At 42.8% G+C, this 18,111-nt stretch overlaps 1 protein-coding gene across 1 annotated transcript in view; it reads left to right on the top strand.

Annotated features, from left to right (window-relative positions):
* CHRM3 (cholinergic receptor muscarinic 3) overlaps nt 1-17,097 on the top strand; it is a gene marked incomplete at its 3' end in the record, with an annotated part of 275,587 nt that extends 258,490 nt beyond the window's left edge. The window contains exon 2 of the mRNA XM_079706159.1: nt 15,306-17,097. Within this exon, the coding sequence (XP_079562285.1) occupies nt 15,325-17,097 (1,773 nt within the window). The 5' untranslated portion in view covers nt 15,306-15,324. The remainder of the gene's footprint in view (nt 1-15,305) is intronic.
* Nucleotides 17,098-18,111: the final 1,014 nt, after the last annotated feature.

The following is an 18,111-nucleotide window of genomic DNA, read 5'->3' as shown; positions in this document are numbered from 1 at the left end:
TCTTGGACCTAGTTGGTTCTAACCAGTTTTTGTCATGTCCTATGGCTATGTCATTCTTTTAAAGGTTGTGCCCTGCCCCCTTCCCTCCTGTTTCATTCCCTCCCCCAGAGATTTTACTCCCATATTCTTACGGGAAGCAGAGGGGCGACAGTCCATCTTCTTTAACTGCTTCAGTGCTGAGTAGGGGCATCGACCCTGCCTGTCAGGGAGTAAAAATCTCTGTATGCCTGATCTGGGGGCCCCAGGGGCAGGACAACTCCTTGTTTTAAGTCGGTATGGGCTGGAATCCTCACATAGCCACCTTCTTGATGTGGAACTGTTATAACTGTTTCCATAGCCTTTCTGTGGATCTTCTTTTTTTTTTTTTTTTTTTGCAGTACGTGGGCCTCTCACTGTTGTGGCCTCTCCCACTGCACAGCACAGGCTCTGGACGCGCAGGCTCAGTGGCCATGGCTCACGGGCCCAGCCGCTCCATGGCATGTGGGATCTTCCCGGACTGGGGCACGAACCTGCATCCCCTGCATGGGCAGGCGGACTCTCAACCACTGCGCCACCAGGGAAGCCCCTGTGGATCTTCTTGATGATGAAGTACTTTTTGTAACAGCATCATAGTACGAAATATCTAAAAATGACAAAAGACTTAAAAGGCATGGTTAAACATCTGATTACAGTGTTATTGATAAACAACCTTGGTTACAGTAACCAGAATTACAAATGATTACATTTAACTTAACATACCAAATAATCCTAGTTAAATATTTTTCTTTGGGATACCTCAGGGCCCCCCCAAAGCATCCCAAAGTTAGCTGGAAATCAAAAGAACTTTAATTAAAATTTGATATTTGGGAAGTTTGTCAAGAAGTTTTAAAACACTTGGTCAAATAAGATTATAGGGCACTGTGAGACAACACTTATTTCTCAACGAAAGTTACAAGAGATCTCAAAAGCAAATACAAATCACCTAAAGGTAAAGAAACTCACACAATCTGTTGTCAAAGGCAGTATTTCAAGAATACTTTGGAGGGAGAAACCAAATGCAGTCTTGTCCTAGCCCATTCCCAACAAAATCCATTTACCTGCCTAGATGTAATTCAGTCTTAGAAAATCCTGATCATGCACAACTCTTTTCTCAGGGTCCACTTTCCACAAACCTTTCATCACTTTCTGTATCCATCACTATTTTTCCATCCAGAAACAGCCAGCTCTAAGTCAGACCTACTTCCTTTTTGCTTAATAAAATGCAATTCCATTCCTCATACTTTCTTTACTGAAAACACACATCCTACTTTTATTAAAAGTTTTTTTTTTCCATTTTGAGTTACTTTTCTTGCTAACAGATTTGCCAGATATACAGTAATAAGGTTTTATTTGACCTCTAGTAAACCTAGGTACAATAGAAGTACTATACTTAACATTGATGAGTGTAAAGACGTGTCTGTATTAATCAGACCACAAGCTTAAGCCACCTTTAAAACCAGATATCAGTTTAGTATTGAATATTTCCCAGATGACATGAACCTGAAATTCATTTTGGCCAGTTTTATATTTCTGAGTATTTATATAAGCACTTAATTAAGTCAATTAAGTAGAGCTCTTTTACTAATTAATTTTGGTAATACCATACATTTAAAACACATATAGAGGGCTTCCCTGGTGGCTCAGTGGTTGAGAGTCCGCCTGCCAATGCAGGGGACATGGGTTCGTGCCCCAGTCCGGGAAGATCCCACATGCCTCAGAGCGGCTGGGTCCGTGAGCCATGGCCGCTGAGCCTGTGCGTTCGGAGCCTGTGCTCCGCAATGGGAGAGACCACAACAGTGAGAGGCCCACGTACCGCAAAACAAAACAAAACACACATATAGATACATATGAACACACAAACAAACAGAGAGACCTCATAGTTCTCATTTCAAAATTTCAGCCCTGAGTCAGGTACAACGTAAAACCCAGCAATTACAAAGGGTTGGATTCAAATTGGGCTTCTGGCAGATGGAACAAATCAAGATCACCTGTCTAGATGGCTAAACCCTTTTTACTAATGTTTACAGAAAAGACACTTAGGATTTCTACTTATACTTGACAAGTCTAGTTCTAAATTACTTTACTCCCTTTTGCAAAATTGGCATTTTATAAGGATGGCAGAGATGAGGGTTCCTGAGAAGACCAGGTAGGATTGGAATATTACAGAGAGATTGGCATGGCACCAAAAGCTCATACTTAATGAGAGCTCATATTTAATTTGAGATTAGGGGTTGGAGGCCTTGTCAAACCTCTGGTTTTATGGGGTGTTGGTGCCTGGAAGGGAAGTTATTTGTTTCCTTTAAGGTGATTTTTATAGGAGTGAGGAACTTTGTCTTCCTTGGGATTCCCTGATCCCAGGCCGGTGGATCTATAAGCTTTTCAATTTCTGGGGAAATATTTTGGGTTGGACTGTCTGTGTCTTGTATAATACATGGTCCAGCCAAAAACACTCCTTGGCTTTGGTCTTCAGAGAGAGTAAGAGTTGTCCCCAAGGCTGAGAGAAAATTCCTCCCCAATAATGGGCTGGGGCATTCAGGCATGACAAGAAACTTGTGAGTTATAAGAGTCTTTCCCCAGGTGCAAGGTAGAGGGGTGGCGAAATATTTGTTTTTGGCTTTCCTCTGACCCCAATGATAGAGCAGGTTTAGGGGCAAGGGACCTAGCATGAGACGTCAGGACAGAGTAAGTGGCTCTCGTGTCCACTAGAAATTGGACAAGCTTATCTGCCACATCAGTGGTCACCCATGGTTCCTCCCGTGTGATGATGACAGTCTCCTCAGGAGCCTTGGGAGGTCCCAGGTCCCATCAGTCAACCACTGTCATGACTGGCATGGGGGAATTTCCTCACTCCCTTCAGTGCTGGGGGCATTCGCTTTTCCAGTGGCCCATCTTCTTGCAGAGTGGGCATGGCATTTTGGGTGTAGGCTGGGACCTGTTTCCTGTGCATTCCTTTCTCCAGTGTTCAGGACTCCCACTGCTGAGTAAGGCTCCCTTCCTTGGCGGACGTCTTCTGGGAGTACTTTTGGGGTGATCAGGTGGTAGGTTAGGTCTTGTCATGATGGTTGCCAAAAGCCTGGCTTCCTGTCATTCCTAACTTAAGTCACGCTGTTCCTTCTTTTCCTCCTCACCCTGGTCTCTATTGTTAAAAATACTGAAGGCTATGTCAATAAGAAGGTTGAGAGGGGTTTGGGACCCCATGACAAGCTTTTGAAGCTTCCAACGGATGTCAGGGGCTGATTGGCTAATGAAGTGGGTTGCAAATACAGTGTGTCCCTCGAAAGTATTTGGGTCTACATTTGTATACTTTCTGAGGGCATCTACCAATTGGGCCTGAAATAGGGCTGGATTTTCATCTTGGCCTTAGGTGATCTCTTTAACGTTATCATAGTTAATAGGTTTAATTATGCACCCTTTCATCCCTTCAATGAGGCAAAGGATCACATGATCCCTACTAGTGATACCAGGCTGGCCTGGTTGATAGTCCCAATTGGGATCCATTAGAGGTACTGCTGTCACAGGGTTTCTATGTGGTTGGGCAACATGTAGCCTGTGCCCAAATTCAGGCCTTTTCCTCACTGGTGCAGCAGTGGGAAAGGACAATATTTACATCTTCCAGGTAAGTCCAAGGAAAGAGTCAGGGCCTGCAATTCTTCATTGTACTGGTTAGGGTCCTCTGAGAATCTGCCTAAACAGGTGCAGCGTTGGTTAAGGTCAGATAAGGAAAAAGGGGTGTAGACTTTGGTAATTCCCTGAGGCCCACCTACTGAAACAGGAGGGAAGGGGGCAGGGCACAACCTTTAAAAGAATGACATAGCCATAGGACATGACAAAAATTAGCTAGAACCAACTAGGTCCAAGATGGCGGAATATTCGACTTCCAGTGGACCTTGAGCCTCATTATATGTTCATTGTAATACATTAGCTAATTGACACACCCACCAGTGCCATGACAGTTCTGAGGCTAACCACCAAAGGCCAAAAAGTGGGCAGTGGCCCAATTCCTGGAAATCTCCACCCCTTCCCCGAAATAACTGGAATAATCCTCCCACTCGTTAGCCTATGAAATTACCCAGCCTATAAACACTAACCACACCATGTTGCTCCCAAGGCCTCTTGCCTTCTGAGATGGCCCACACTCTGTGTATTGTGTTTCTCTTGAAAAAAAAATCCACTTCTTACCTATCATTTTGTTTCTCACTGAATTCTTTCTGCGATGAGACATCAAGAACCTCATATTCACTAGGGACACCAGGGACCCCAGTTCCGGGTGTGAGGATGAAGTGGGAGAGGAGGGGTTTCCCACTTATAAAACATCTATTGAGTGATGGCAGTTGTATCAGATGCTTCACCTGTTACCTCACTGAATCTGCTTAACAACCATACGGTATTACTGCTATTACTATTCTTAATTTTCTGGTGTGTGTGGAGACTGAGAGTTTCCGAGCTTTCATAACTAACCGGAGATGCCACAGCTGGGTGAACAGTGAGCTAGGACTCAAACCCAGGGTACCACCTTGCAGGACTCCTACTGCCATCAGGGTGTGTGACAGTGTTAAGGGTATGAGGTCCAGAGTACATTCAAGGGCAGCAAACAGTGATTACAAAATTTGTGTATTATGTGATGCTTGTTTTTCCAGAAAACTCTTGTGTTTGTATTGTGCCAACTACCAGATGAACCTTCAAAGAGAGGGTGTGGTTATTTGAGAACCCATCTCTCTTTCTCTTAGGTGGAAGAGGCTGAAGCCGCCCCTGGGCAGTGGCCTGGTGATCAAGGGAAGACTCCTCTCTCACGTTCTTCCAGTCCTGAAAGATGTATTCCACCGAACTCTTTCTTTTCTTGGGTCATTCCCAGCCAAATGCCACCATATCTGAGGTCGCTTTGAGAACCCCAGAGAAGTTTGTCAGCCTTCCCTACAGCTGGAGCCCCCAGCCTGTTGCAAATACAATGTGTTTCTTCCTCCTGCTGCCTTTACCTTCTCCAAGCTTATCTCCTTGAGCCCTTTCAGTTCTCCTGTCCAAAGTATAACAGTGTTAATCTCAGTAATGCTGGGCTGGAGACAATAGTTCTGGGTCTACTCTGGGAAGGAAATTGTGCTAGATGTCGGAGGAAAGAGTTGAGTAGCCGAAGATGGAATCTTCGGTGTAGTGAGGGAGACAAGTTGAAATGTTGTGGGCTCAGATGGGAGGATGTGCAGGGCGTGCAGGACCACTGGGCGGTGGACTTTGAATAGTCTGTGTCCTCCCTTCAGAATGTTGTGTTCTCCTTTTACTGCATGGCAGCCTGGAGTTATATTCCTCAAACTCACAAAATAGCCTTGCCTTTCTCCTTCGCCTTTCTCCTTCTATTGCAGTGATTTTGTTTAGTTGATGGTGTCTCCAGGTGGTTCCTAGACAGCAAGAACTCTCTTCCACATAAGGCCTGCAGTAAGCACTTAGACACCTTGACTGTCTGAAATAATGATTTAAGAGCCAAATAAATGAATGTGAGATTCATCCTCAGGGGGAGTGGGGAGAGTGTGATTTCCAGAGAAATTAAATGTGAGCTGATTCTGGAAGAGACTTAGAGTATGCCAGGTATGTGAGTGCCAGGACATTTTCCAGATTCTCCTGGCAAATGGAATGTTGCAACATTTTCTGAATCTTTACTCTCTTTCTTTATAGTAGAGTTTCTCAACTTCAACACTATTGACCTCTTAGGGCTGGATAATTCTCTATTGTAGGGGCTTGTCTGGTGCATTTATCAGCATCCCTGGCGTCTACACACTATATGCCAGTAGCACATTCTCCCCAAATTGTGACAAGAAATGTCCGCAGACATTGCCAAATGAAGACAGAGTCACCCTGGGTTGAGACCTCAACCCAACAAGTGTTTTATACTCAACAAATATCAGCTCTTGTTAGCCTTGAAAAGCGCCGATCTATAAAATCAAACAGTCATAGAAAATTATTCAATTAGTCTTACCATTTTTGAGAAACTGCCATGGACCCGTCAGACTATACTGAGTGTTTTCTACACATTCTATCCAATCCTCAAGTATGATAATCCTCATTTTATAGATGAGGAAGCAGGATCAGAGGACTCAGATAATGTGTCCACGTGGCAGAATCAGTATGTTTCTGACCCTAATGCATCGTGGCAGGGCTTGTTACACTGTTTTCTACATGTCTCCTGCTTACTTCTACTTTCTTTGCAAACAGTCTTCTGTACATGTGTGAATTGGGCAGGCCACATGTAGGCTGAAGTTTAAAAGGAAATCACATGTATGGACTATGTCCAGATACAAAAATAAATACTCTGATAAATATGGACCTTGAAAAATATCATAGCTACTCTAACTTAAAGTAATCACAAGAAGTCAAAATCAAGCCAGAAGAACTTTCTTCCCAGGTGTCCTTTCAGTATGTAAATGGAGATGTAAGAAATATTTAGCCCAAATGACTGTTTTCACTAAAAAGATTTCCAATCAGAATTATTTCTACAATTATGTTAGCTCTAATAACATTACAAAAGCACGGTCTTCAAAATATTAATAAATAACAATGAATTTGCAGAATGTTGAAACCATACTGAACGTACCTTAGGTCATAAAGGTTTGCAGTAGAACAGAATCCAGCTGCACACTGTCCCTCTTTTTCCCTCGGAAAAGGACTGCAGGGGGAGTGCATGGACTCCTGTGGCAAAGTGGGCTTACAGATATTTATTTATTTATTTTTAAATTTATTTATTTTTATTTTTGGCTGTGTTGGGTCTTCGTTGCTACGGTGGGCTTTCTCTAGTTGCGGCGAGCGGGGGCTACTCTCTGTTGCGGTGCACGGGCTTCTCATTGCGGTGGCTTTTCTTGTTGCGGAGCACAAGCTCTAGGCGTATGGGCTCAGTAGTTGTGGCACGTGGGCTCAGTAGCTGTGGCTTGCAGGCTCTAGAGCGCAAGCTCAGTAGTTGTAGCACCCGTGCTTAGTTGCTCCGTGGCATTTGGGATCTTCTCGGACCAGGGCTCGAACCCGTGTCCCCTGCATTGGCAGGTGGATTCTTAACCACTGCGCCACCAGGGAAGCCCCCACATATTTAAAAAGAACTGCTTCACCTCTGTTTTTCATTTCTTGTCATTTCTCTATAAATTCTAATAACAAAGGCTTGCGAATGCTGAGGCAGATAATCATTAGTCCCACTTAGGCTTTTGTTTTTAAGGTAAAAACCATGTTATTTCAGTAGCAACTGCTATGCCTAGGCAGTGCTGATGCAAGTGCTTTTCCAAGCAGCCTTCATTTTTGTTGTCAAACTGAATAAAACATGTGAAAGGCGGCAACCAAGGGAGGCAGCACGATGCATCCACTTTTTGAAAACAAGCTTTGTCCTTTTTAAATGGAATTCTGTTCCAGTTTTGGCTTCTGGGATGTTCTGTTTTGCACCAGGAGTGACTGCACCATATTAGGGCACATCTGTCCTCCCTGCGGCTTGAAATGAATAACACAAGCTGAGTTCACAAAGTTTGATTCTGACTGTGCGCGTCTGAAGAGGTTGGATGCCCTTTAAAGACATGTTTGATTGCCGAGCGTGTGTTGACCCTGTTTGATATCCTTCACGGACTGCATGACTGAACTAAGCTGAAGTTTCCCCATCACCAGCCTGGGGAAACGGGCGGCGCTTTGGCGCCTGCTGGAGAGGTTGTTCTCCGAGTCAGCTCTGCCACCTAGTGGTGGGCGGTGGCATTTCCTGTGCCCAACCAAGCTAGTTTCGGGAAAAGTCATTTTAGCTGTTGAACACTGTGATGAATTATGACAGAAAACAGAGACATTCTTAGCAAAGAACGCAGTCCAAGAGAGACCCGAAACAAGCCCTGCAACATGATGCATACCAGATTTCGAATATGGAAGAAGCACTAAATAATTGGTCTTAGAAAAAAGCATGATTGTGAATTGCAAGATATTTTTCCTTTTTTTCTCTGAGACTTCATGATTAAAATAATAATAATAATAGAGGTAGAATTCATTTAGACAAAGGCTTCAGATTTATATTGGCCTTTTAGGACTCTCTAAGAACTTTCACATGTATTTTCATATCAGATATTTAAACATTTTTTAAAGTTATCTATATATTTTACAGATTTATAATCCCAGAAAATTTTTATTCCATAACTAGGGGGAAGGGAGTTAATTTCTCATGAGTGTCCTTCGCTTTCCTCTAAACTTAGTACTCTCAAATTGTTCTTTCATATTTTCTCCTTTTAAATTTTAAAAAGATGTCAAACTGTCAACTGCAGTGGTTTTCAAACATTGTTGAATGTGACCCACAGTACAAAATACACTTTACATCATGACTGTATATTGAATGTGTGGGTGTGTGTGTGCACATGCGCTAATCAGAACTTTTATGAAACAGTACTGTTATCATTATGTGGTTCGTGTTCTGCTATGTCCCATTCAATTCTGTTTATTTCCTTTTCTTTTTTATTCTCATGCTGGCCCACTAATTGGCTCCTGACTTACATTTTGAAAACCTAAGTGAATCAATTCTGTTTGTGCTCCTAGATGGAATGAAGTGAAAACGGTCTGGAAATCTATATATACTCAGAGATGAAATCAAGGACCATCCTATATGTACAGAGTTGTAACTAGCCCACATGGAAGGATGACCCTCCTCCCAGAATCCAGGAGGGCTCTGGAAGGTGCTAGTCTCGCCCACCGGCAGCATCATGTTCAGTTTTGAGCTCCTTGCCTGGGGGCTGGGCCTGCACCACTTCAGTAGCAACGCCCTGAATGTCCCAGGGACCCCACAGCCCCCAGCTCCCACCCTGGGCAGGAACCTGCTGTAAATCCCAGAGCGGATCTAGAGCCACCCCCCGCCCCCTTCTGCTCCTATGTGATAACCCCGTTTGCCCTTATGCAGGCTGCATTCCTAGAACTCCTGCCTGGGACCACTTACAAAGTACTAAGGTCAGCAGGCTTACAGGCCTCTCTGTACCCACCACCTGTTTCTTCCTGAGCATTAAAAAGCAATGTTTCCCTTAGCTCTCCTCACCAACATAAGTCAATTCAGTGAGCACTAACCATGAACTCCCTTGACTCAAAATATACTAACTGTACAGCATATAGGCTGTTGAGTCAGGATGAGGAAAAGAGCATGGAGCATAGACGTGACATCCCTTTCTCGGAAAAAGTAACTTAAACAGAATACATTTAGTCCAGGTTTATCGTTGTTTCATCTCGGACTCCACTAGAACCCCTGATTCTTAGGAAGTCACATATTACTTATGAAAGGATAGCTGTACAGGAAGAAAGGCGTTGGGTGACCATCTTGTCTAATAAGAACTTTTAGATAGTCTGTGTTGAAGTCCTTATGAACTTTTGATCAGGTTCTTCTGATGTCATACTGTGTACTAACAAGACATCAGTTGTCAAGCCTCCAGAATAGGAAGATCCTTTTTATGAGATGAATATGGCACAGTGGCATGGAGCCCAGAGAAAAGGTGATGGAAAATGTCTCAGGTACAGGGACCTGAGTGAAGGTTGGGGGAGGGAAATCTTTCTTATTTGCCTAATGTTTAGGCCACTACACCATCCCTTAATGCTCAAAGATCAATGTGTTTGCAGCTCAAAAGACCTTATCTCAAAGCTCTGTCTCTACTAGAGTATTTAAAAACCAATTGACTGTATATGCATGGATTTATTTCTGGTTACATTAGTCTCTATTTAGGCCAGTAAAGACATATCTTGTTTTATTGCACTTAGCTTTACTGCTCTTCACAGATAATTGCATTTTTAACAAATTGAAAGTTTGTAGCAACCCTGCATCAAGCAAGTCTATCAGTGCCATTTTTCCAACAGCATTATTTTTTAATTAAAGTATGTACATTGTTTTTTCAGGCATAGTGCTAATGCACACAGTATCTGAAACTTTTAAGTGATATTAGATAGTGAATTAATGTTGAATTATAAAAAAAACAATGGCTACTGGTAAGTATGCCAAAGATTTCAGGTCAAAGATCACCTAACGATTTGTGGTTCACAGGTTTTCTGGTGATGAGTCAAGATACCCCTAGACACCAGAAACACCAGGACAGGTATTTAATCAACCCATTATAGAAAGCTGGGCCTCTAAGTGTAGGTGTCTTTCCTCAGTTCTGGTTTCTTTTATATTCTGTATTCCAACAAAGCATAATTGGACTGGAATATTGTATAACGTGTATTGCCCTCACGATTCACAGAAATGAACTGAAAGAGAGAATTGATCTCCGGCTTATTTCCAAAATTCCTACTTATATTCTTCACTATTATCGGTCAACTGAGCAAAATAAATTGATATTAATTTCTACAAACATAATGTGTTATTTGCAATGAACAATGTGACATTTCCTTAAAAACTACGTGCTTTTTAAAATTATGTTATCCATGTCCTGTATCTCATCTAAGGTGTAAATCCTTGGAAGGCAGAGTCTTGACTTATTGAATTCAGTGGCACCAATCTTAATGACCTAAAGCTAGTAGTGGTTCAGTGAGAAGTGCTGATGTAGCTGATGACAGTTATGTTAATAAGCACCCTTTCAGGTGCAGATGACAGTAACCTTTCTCAGGTAGCCCAGGCAGCAAAGGAAATGGTTGGCTTACATAACTGGCAAGTTCAAAGAGACAGCGTTGACTTCAGGAATGGCTAGATCCAGGTTTGAGAGGCCATGATGATCATACTGTCTCTATTCCCCCACATTCCCTCCCATCTCTCTCCTTCCCCCATATCTCTCCTCTGTGTTTGCTTGCTTCACAGATTTTTCCATGTGGGTATAAATAGAATCACCAGCACCCAGGAATCCCAAGGAACAGAGAATTACCCTCTCTCTTTCCAACATCCATGTCAATTCCCCATATTTACTCTTACTGCTCCTCTTTGCATGTTCTTCAGACCCATTACTGAGGCAGAGGAGGCAGACCATGTGATTGATGCCCATCCAGAAATGCATACTGTAGATGACAGGCCATTTCCAAAAGAATGGCTGAAGGAAAGACAAATAGCAGCCATCCACTGCATGGCATTGATAAAAAGAAAAAAAAAAGAAAGATGAAAGAAGACTGATGTATTATCAGCACAGATATAAAGCTGTGGGATTATTAACCATTGTATTTATTTATAATAAAATCAGCATGGCATAAGTGATAAAAAAAAAATAGGTCTATAGAACATGATCAATTCCATATGACATGAAAGCAGAGACCTAGAAAGTATTTTAAGTGTCTTAAAAGGTGCTAGAGAAGGTTACGTGAGATTCAGAGCACACCAGTGACTGGGGTGGGGAGGGAGTTGGAGGAAGCAAGGAATGTAAAATGGGCCCTAACCCAAGCCAAGCAGTGGACAAGGAGACTTAGCTGCTGTGTCCAGGAAGCTTTGGAGTGAAAGGTGGTGGGAAGATAAAAGCTGTTCAGAGAGCACAAACCTTCCTTGACTTATGATAGGGTTGCTCCTGATAAACCCATTGTAAGCTGAAAATGTTGTAAGTTGAAAATACATTTAATACACCTAAAGCTACCGAACATCGTAGCTGAGCCTACCCTGCCTTAAACATGCTCAGGACACTCACATTAGCCTACAGTTGGGTAAAAACATCTCACACAAAGCCTATTTTATAACGAAGTGTTGAATAGCTCATGTTACTTACTGAATACTGTACTGAAAGTGAAAACCAGAATGGTGGTCTGGGTACAGAGTGGTTGTAAGTGTATCGGTTGTTTACCCTCATGATCGTATGGCTGATTGAGAGCTGTGGCTCTCTGCCACTGCCCAGCATCACTAGAGACTGTTGTAACTTGTATCACTCACCTGGAGAAGAGATCAAAATTCAAAGTATGGTTTCCACTGGAATGCATGTCACTTTTGTATCATCATAAAGTTGAAAAATCAAGTCTAAACATCATTAAGCTGGAGACTGTCTGTATATAAAAACTTAGCAAGGGGATGGTGCAGGAAAAAGAGAAATGCATGAATAAGGGTGAAAATGCAAAAAAGAAAAAAGTATTCCTTATCTGAACATATGTAGTAGAGGACATTGGAGAGGGATCCTAGACCTCCTAGTAGAAAAGTGGTTACTAACCTCAGAGACGGCACATTGGGCAGAGGTGTCTCATTAAAGACAAGGCTGATCTCATTCATATATGTAGTTGCAGGTGTGATGGGGGGGATTCCAAGGCAAACACCTTTACAACTAAGGTGAACTGGGATCTGGGTGGAGAGGAGACAGCAGATAGACTTTCCATACATGTATCTTGGAAAACACCATAAATGTGAGTACCCCAAACAGCATGTAGCACTTCCCAGATATGGACATCCCCTCACTGAGAGGGAGCTGGAAATATAGATGAGCCGACAACACCTAATAAAACCCAGAGAAATAAAAAGGAGTAAAGAAGAAAAAAATGCATCAATTACCTATAATTGGAAATTAGTGCAATGTAGATTTCATCTATGGGAAAATAGTGATGAATTATACAGTCCTTAAACTATTCTTCTCTGTAACAGAATAATACATTATAATATTTAGACTATTTCCAATATTCTACTATTGCAAATAGTGCTGAAGTGAATATATGTAAGTGTATTTTATATATGTAAAAGTGTGTGTGCCTTCATATGTCCAACTGTGAATGTATGTGCACACACACGGTACATATATACTGCATATACACACTTTTCAGTATTCTTCAATTATACTTTAAAGAGGTGTATAATGAGTTATAACCAGTTAGAAGCGACTAGTTGTATGGATGACCTGGTGGTGAGACAGAGTAATACCACAGTTAAACAAGGAGGTAGTAGGCTCAGATTATCTGGTTGTAAATCTCTGCCCCTTTATCTTCACTTGTTAGCTTGAATCTTTGGACAAATTACTTAACTCTCTGGGTCTCGATTTCCTGTTGAAATTATGTTATTTTAAAGATTAAATGAGACAGTGCATATGATGGTTTACAAAATGTGTACCACATAGGAAGTGTCTAATACATAGTCTCTTCTGTCATTTATAATTGTGCTAAATTGACCTCTGAGCATCTTGGCCACCAAAGCAAAGTGAGTTCACTGTTCAGCAAAAAAATAATAATAATAATAAAACAGCAAACACTACACTTATGTAGCATGTACTACCTGCAGACTCTGGTCTAAGTACTTTACATGTATTAAAACATTTTGATGAGAGACAAAGTTTCTTTCACCACTTACTATTGAATTCTAGGTTGAATTTATTCCATTGTACAGAATGTTTCATTCCCATTTTTCAGTGAGGAAACTGGGACTCAAAGAGGTTAAATAATACCCAAGATCTCACCCTCAGGAAGTGGTTGAACCAAGATTTTAACCTATGCCTTTGGGACTCCAAAATCTTCCTGCTACACCCTAAGCTCTTTCCAAAAGGCAGTGTGTGAATCTGACTACACTCCTTTGAGAGATACCCTGACCTGCAATACCTAAAGGCTTGATTTAGGACTCTTAAGCATGTGCATACGTACACAGATTTGCACTATAAGAATTTACAGCTGAACATTTTAACCAAGAGCCAAAACAGAGCAGAAGTGTTCTCAATAGATTTTTGCTGTGATTCTCAACCATTGAATTCTTAGAATGACACTCGTTGAGGAATGATTTACTGAATAAAGTCCACAGAGATTGGTGGTGTGAGAATCCCCGAGTCAGTTGCGTCCTGGAAGTAAAACTCTGGAGGTTCTGAGAGGTTGGAGCTGGTCTCAACCAAGGCTTTCCGTGACAGCATAGAGGGTCTTACTAGAGATGCATTCATTGTAACAATTCTTGGTTACTTATTTATTTTGGTAACACGTGTTTGAAAGAACTAATTGCCAAAGAAAAGAAGTGATGCAAATGAACTTACTTACAAAACAGAAACAGACTCACAGACTTCAAAAGCAAAGTTATGGTTACCAAAGGGGAAAGGTCGGGGGGAGCGGGATGGGGATAAGTTAGGAGACTGGGACTGACATATACTCACTACTGTGTATAAAATAGATAACTAGTAAGGACCTACTGTAGAGCACAGGGAACTCTGCTCAATACTCTGTAATAACCTCTATGGGAAAAGAATCTGAAAAAGAATGAATATATGTATATGTGCAACTGAATCACTTTGCTGTATACCTGAAACTAACACAACATTGTAAATCAACTATACTGCTATATAAAATTAAAAATTAAATTTAAAAAAGAACTAATTGCAGTTTTGCAACTATTTATATGCAAATGTGTGTGGTGCTCACATGCTTTTTCATAGCTAGAAATAACATATCTAAATACTAGAAATATTCAAAACTGGTTCGGTCAGTTCAGAACAGTCTGGTCAAGGTTCTGCATATTATCAAGCAAAAGATAGCTGCCTCGTATACTGTTCCCAGCCATTACAAGGAACCAATACATTACTTTTTCTAACTGTGTGCTAAAGAGATAATATAATATAAAGTGATTTATGCGTATTTCCCCCCTTGCTCCAGGTTGCTGTTGCTTATTCCAGTGAGGCTTACATGGCTGGAATTGCCTTAAAGTTGCTTATGTTTGAAGCCTGGGTTAGGTAAATGCTCAGGTGGATAAAATGCAAATGAATAAGACCAATTTCTCATGTAGTGTGATGATAAAGCTATGCTGGATGAGTATCATATATGCAGCTACTATTTTCCCCCTACTTTTCAAAGAAAGAGAAGGAAGGAAGATTTTGTTTGATAACAACATCACGTGGAAGTATATGTGGTGTGTATTTAGAAAGGTGGAAATTGTGGAGAAAAAGCACAATGTTCCATGCATGTCACCAGCTAATCGTGCTACCCACCTTGAACAAATCGATCTCTGCCTGCCCTGTGCTCCTCACCTTTATTTAATTTATCTATTTTTATCGAAATAAAGTTGACAACTCCTCAGCTTTAAAATGAGGGGATGGGGCTTCCCTGGTGGCGCAGTGGGTGAGAGTCCGCCTGCCGATGCAGGGGACACGGGTTCGTGTCCCGGTCTGGGAAGATCCCACATGCCGCGGAGCGGCTGGGCCCGTGAGCCATGGCTGCTGAGCCTGCGCGTCCGGAGCCTGTGCTCCGCAACAGGAGAGGCCGTGACAGTGAGAGGCCCGCGAACTGCAAAAAAATAAAAATAAAAAAATAAGGGGATGAACTGATGTGCTGGACTCTCCCAGGTTCGCCTATAATATAGGTCCTATAATCCAATAATAGGAGGAGTGCTACTTTTAAAGGATGCAATGCAAAGAACAAATCAAATGAAGGCAGAAATGGTCCTGACTCCATCTTTTCTCTTTTCTCCCCAGACTATGTCAGAGAGTCACCATGACCTTGCACAATAACAATACAACCTCACCTTTGTTTCCGAACATCAGCTCTTCCTGGATTCACGGCCCTTCCGATGCAGGGCTGCCCCCAGGAACGGTTACTCATTTTGGCAGCTACAACATTTCTCGGGCAGCTGGGAATTCCTCCTCTCCAAATGGCACCACCAGTGACCCCCTGGGAGGTCATACCATCTGGCAAGTGGTCTTCATTGCATTCTTAACGGGCGTCCTGGCCTTGGTGACCATCATTGGCAACATCCTGGTGATAGTGGCATTCAAGGTCAACAAGCAACTGAAGACTGTCAACAACTACTTCCTCTTAAGTCTGGCCTGTGCTGACCTGATTATTGGGGTCATTTCAATGAATCTGTTTACTACCTACATCATCATGAACCGATGGGCTTTAGGGAACTTGGCCTGTGACCTCTGGCTTTCCATTGACTACGTGGCTAGCAATGCCTCTGTCATGAATCTTCTGGTCATTAGCTTTGACAGGTACTTTTCCATCACGAGGCCGCTCACGTACCGAGCCAAACGAACAACAAAGCGAGCTGGTGTGATGATAGGTCTGGCTTGGGTCATCTCCTTCATCCTTTGGGCTCCTGCCATCTTGTTCTGGCAATACTTTGTTGGGAAGAGAACTGTGCCTCCAGGGGAGTGTTTCATCCAGTTCCTCAGCGAGCCCACCATCACCTTCGGCACGGCCATCGCTGCCTTTTATATGCCTGTCACCATTATGACTATTTTATACTGGAGGATCTATAAGGAAACTGAAAAACGTACCAAAGAGCTTGCTGGGCTGCAGGCCTCTGGGACAGAGGCAGAGGCAGAGAACTTTGTCCATCCCACAGGTAGTTCTCGAAGCTGCAGCAGCTATGAGCTTCAACAGCAAAGCATGAAACGCTCAGCCAGGAGGAAGTACGGACGCTGCCACTTCTGGTTCACAACCAAGAGCTGGAAGCCCAGCGCCGAGCAGATGGACCAAGACCACAGCAGCAGTGACAGCTGGAATAACAATGACGCTGCTGCCTCCCTGGAAAATTCCGCTTCCTCCGATGAGGAGGACATTGGCTCGGAGACAAGAGCCATCTACTCCATCGTGCTCAAGCTTCCAGGTCACAGCACCATCCTCAGCTCCACCAAATTACCCTCGTCAGACAACCTTCAGGTGCCGGAGGAGGAGCTGGGGGCAGTGGACTTAGAGACGAAAGCCAGCAAACTGCAGGCCCAAAAGAGCATGGACGATGGAGGCAGTTTTCAGAAAAGCTTCTCCAAGCTTCCCATCCAGTTAGAGTCAGCCGTGGACACAGCCAAGGCCTCTGATGTCAACTCCTCAGTGGGCAAGACCACGGCCACTCTGCCTCTGTCCTTTAAGGAAGCTACTCTAGCCAAGAGGTTTGCTCTGAAGACCAGAAGCCAGATCACTAAGCGGAAACGGATGTCCCTCATCAAGGAGAAGAAGGCGGCCCAGACCCTCAGCGCCATCTTGCTTGCCTTCATCATCACCTGGACCCCCTACAATATTATGGTTCTGGTGAATACCTTTTGTGACAGCTGCATCCCCAAAACCTATTGGAATCTGGGCTATTGGCTGTGCTACATCAACAGCACCGTGAACCCCGTGTGCTATGCCCTGTGCAACAAAACATTCAGAACCACTTTCAAGATGCTGCTGTTGTGCCAGTGTGACAAAAGGAAGAGGCGCAAGCAGCAGTACCAGCAAAGACAGTCAGTCATTTTCCACAAGCGGGTGCCCGAGCAGGCCTTGTAGAATGAGGTGTGTTGTCAATAGCAGTCACCGAACGCACACATCAACCCACAGACCTTAGGAGGGAGTGAGGCGAGGGTGGGGGTGATTTCTGGCGCTGATAAAAAATGTCTTTATCACCCAGATGTGAAAGAAGCTGCCTGTTTACTGATCCATTAAATAAATCCATTTTAATATCAAAAGTCAAATACCAATTCAGCCAAAAATAAATAAATAAGCATATTACTGAATATGAAGAAATTTATTCTGAAATAGACTTTGTTTTTTCTTAAAGAGAAAGAAATAATTGTTTCATAGCAATTATATACCCAAATTGGTCTGCCTGGGCCTTTTCATTCCCATTAGCTCTGGAATCTCGGTGAGCATAACTAGCTGGCCCAGTTGCCCTGTTCTTTCCAAAGGTCCCCAAAGTGTCGATCCAGATCCCACGTGGAACACGTCAGGCTAGTGAATCCGTGGTTCTGAAATTCTTTCATATGTTGCAAAGCCTCACCTTCTCGTCCCTATAGAGCTCCCCTGTCTTCTCATTGGTGTGTCATTGAACTCTATTTGTGGACTTGATTCTTGATTCTTGCAAAGTACTGTTTTGTGCAGTTCAAGTTTCATACAAATAAAAGATACATAAGTATATATGTATATATATGTGTGTGTGTGTGTATGTGTGTGAATTCCACACACACACACATAGTGTATATAATATAATGGGAATCACTGAACTGGCAAATTATTCCGGCAATATATTCTTTCAGTACTTTGGTGACTGACATTTCTCTAGGATCCTAACACAATGTAAAAGTGAACTTAAACCCCGTGTAGTGTTTTGGAGACCAGGGCTGTTTTCCCGGAGACTGTGCAGCAGAGAAGAGCCAGGCCCTCTGGGCTGGTCTGTGTGGAGCGGTCAGCCTGGTGAGTCAGATGAGCACCAAGGTTCCACCAGACTCTGAGTAAGCTGTTACCTTTGTGGACACCCTCAACAGAGTTAAATCAAATGGGGGCCCCTCTGAGCTCTAAGAATGA

Source organism: Hyperoodon ampullatus, assembly GCF_949752795.1.
Source record: "Hyperoodon ampullatus genome assembly, chromosome: 1".
In the NCBI taxonomy this organism is placed as follows: domain Eukaryota; kingdom Metazoa; phylum Chordata; class Mammalia; order Artiodactyla; family Ziphiidae; genus Hyperoodon; species Hyperoodon ampullatus.
Note: the sequence above shows the minus strand (reverse complement) of the source record. Positions and strands in the feature narration are given on the sequence as shown.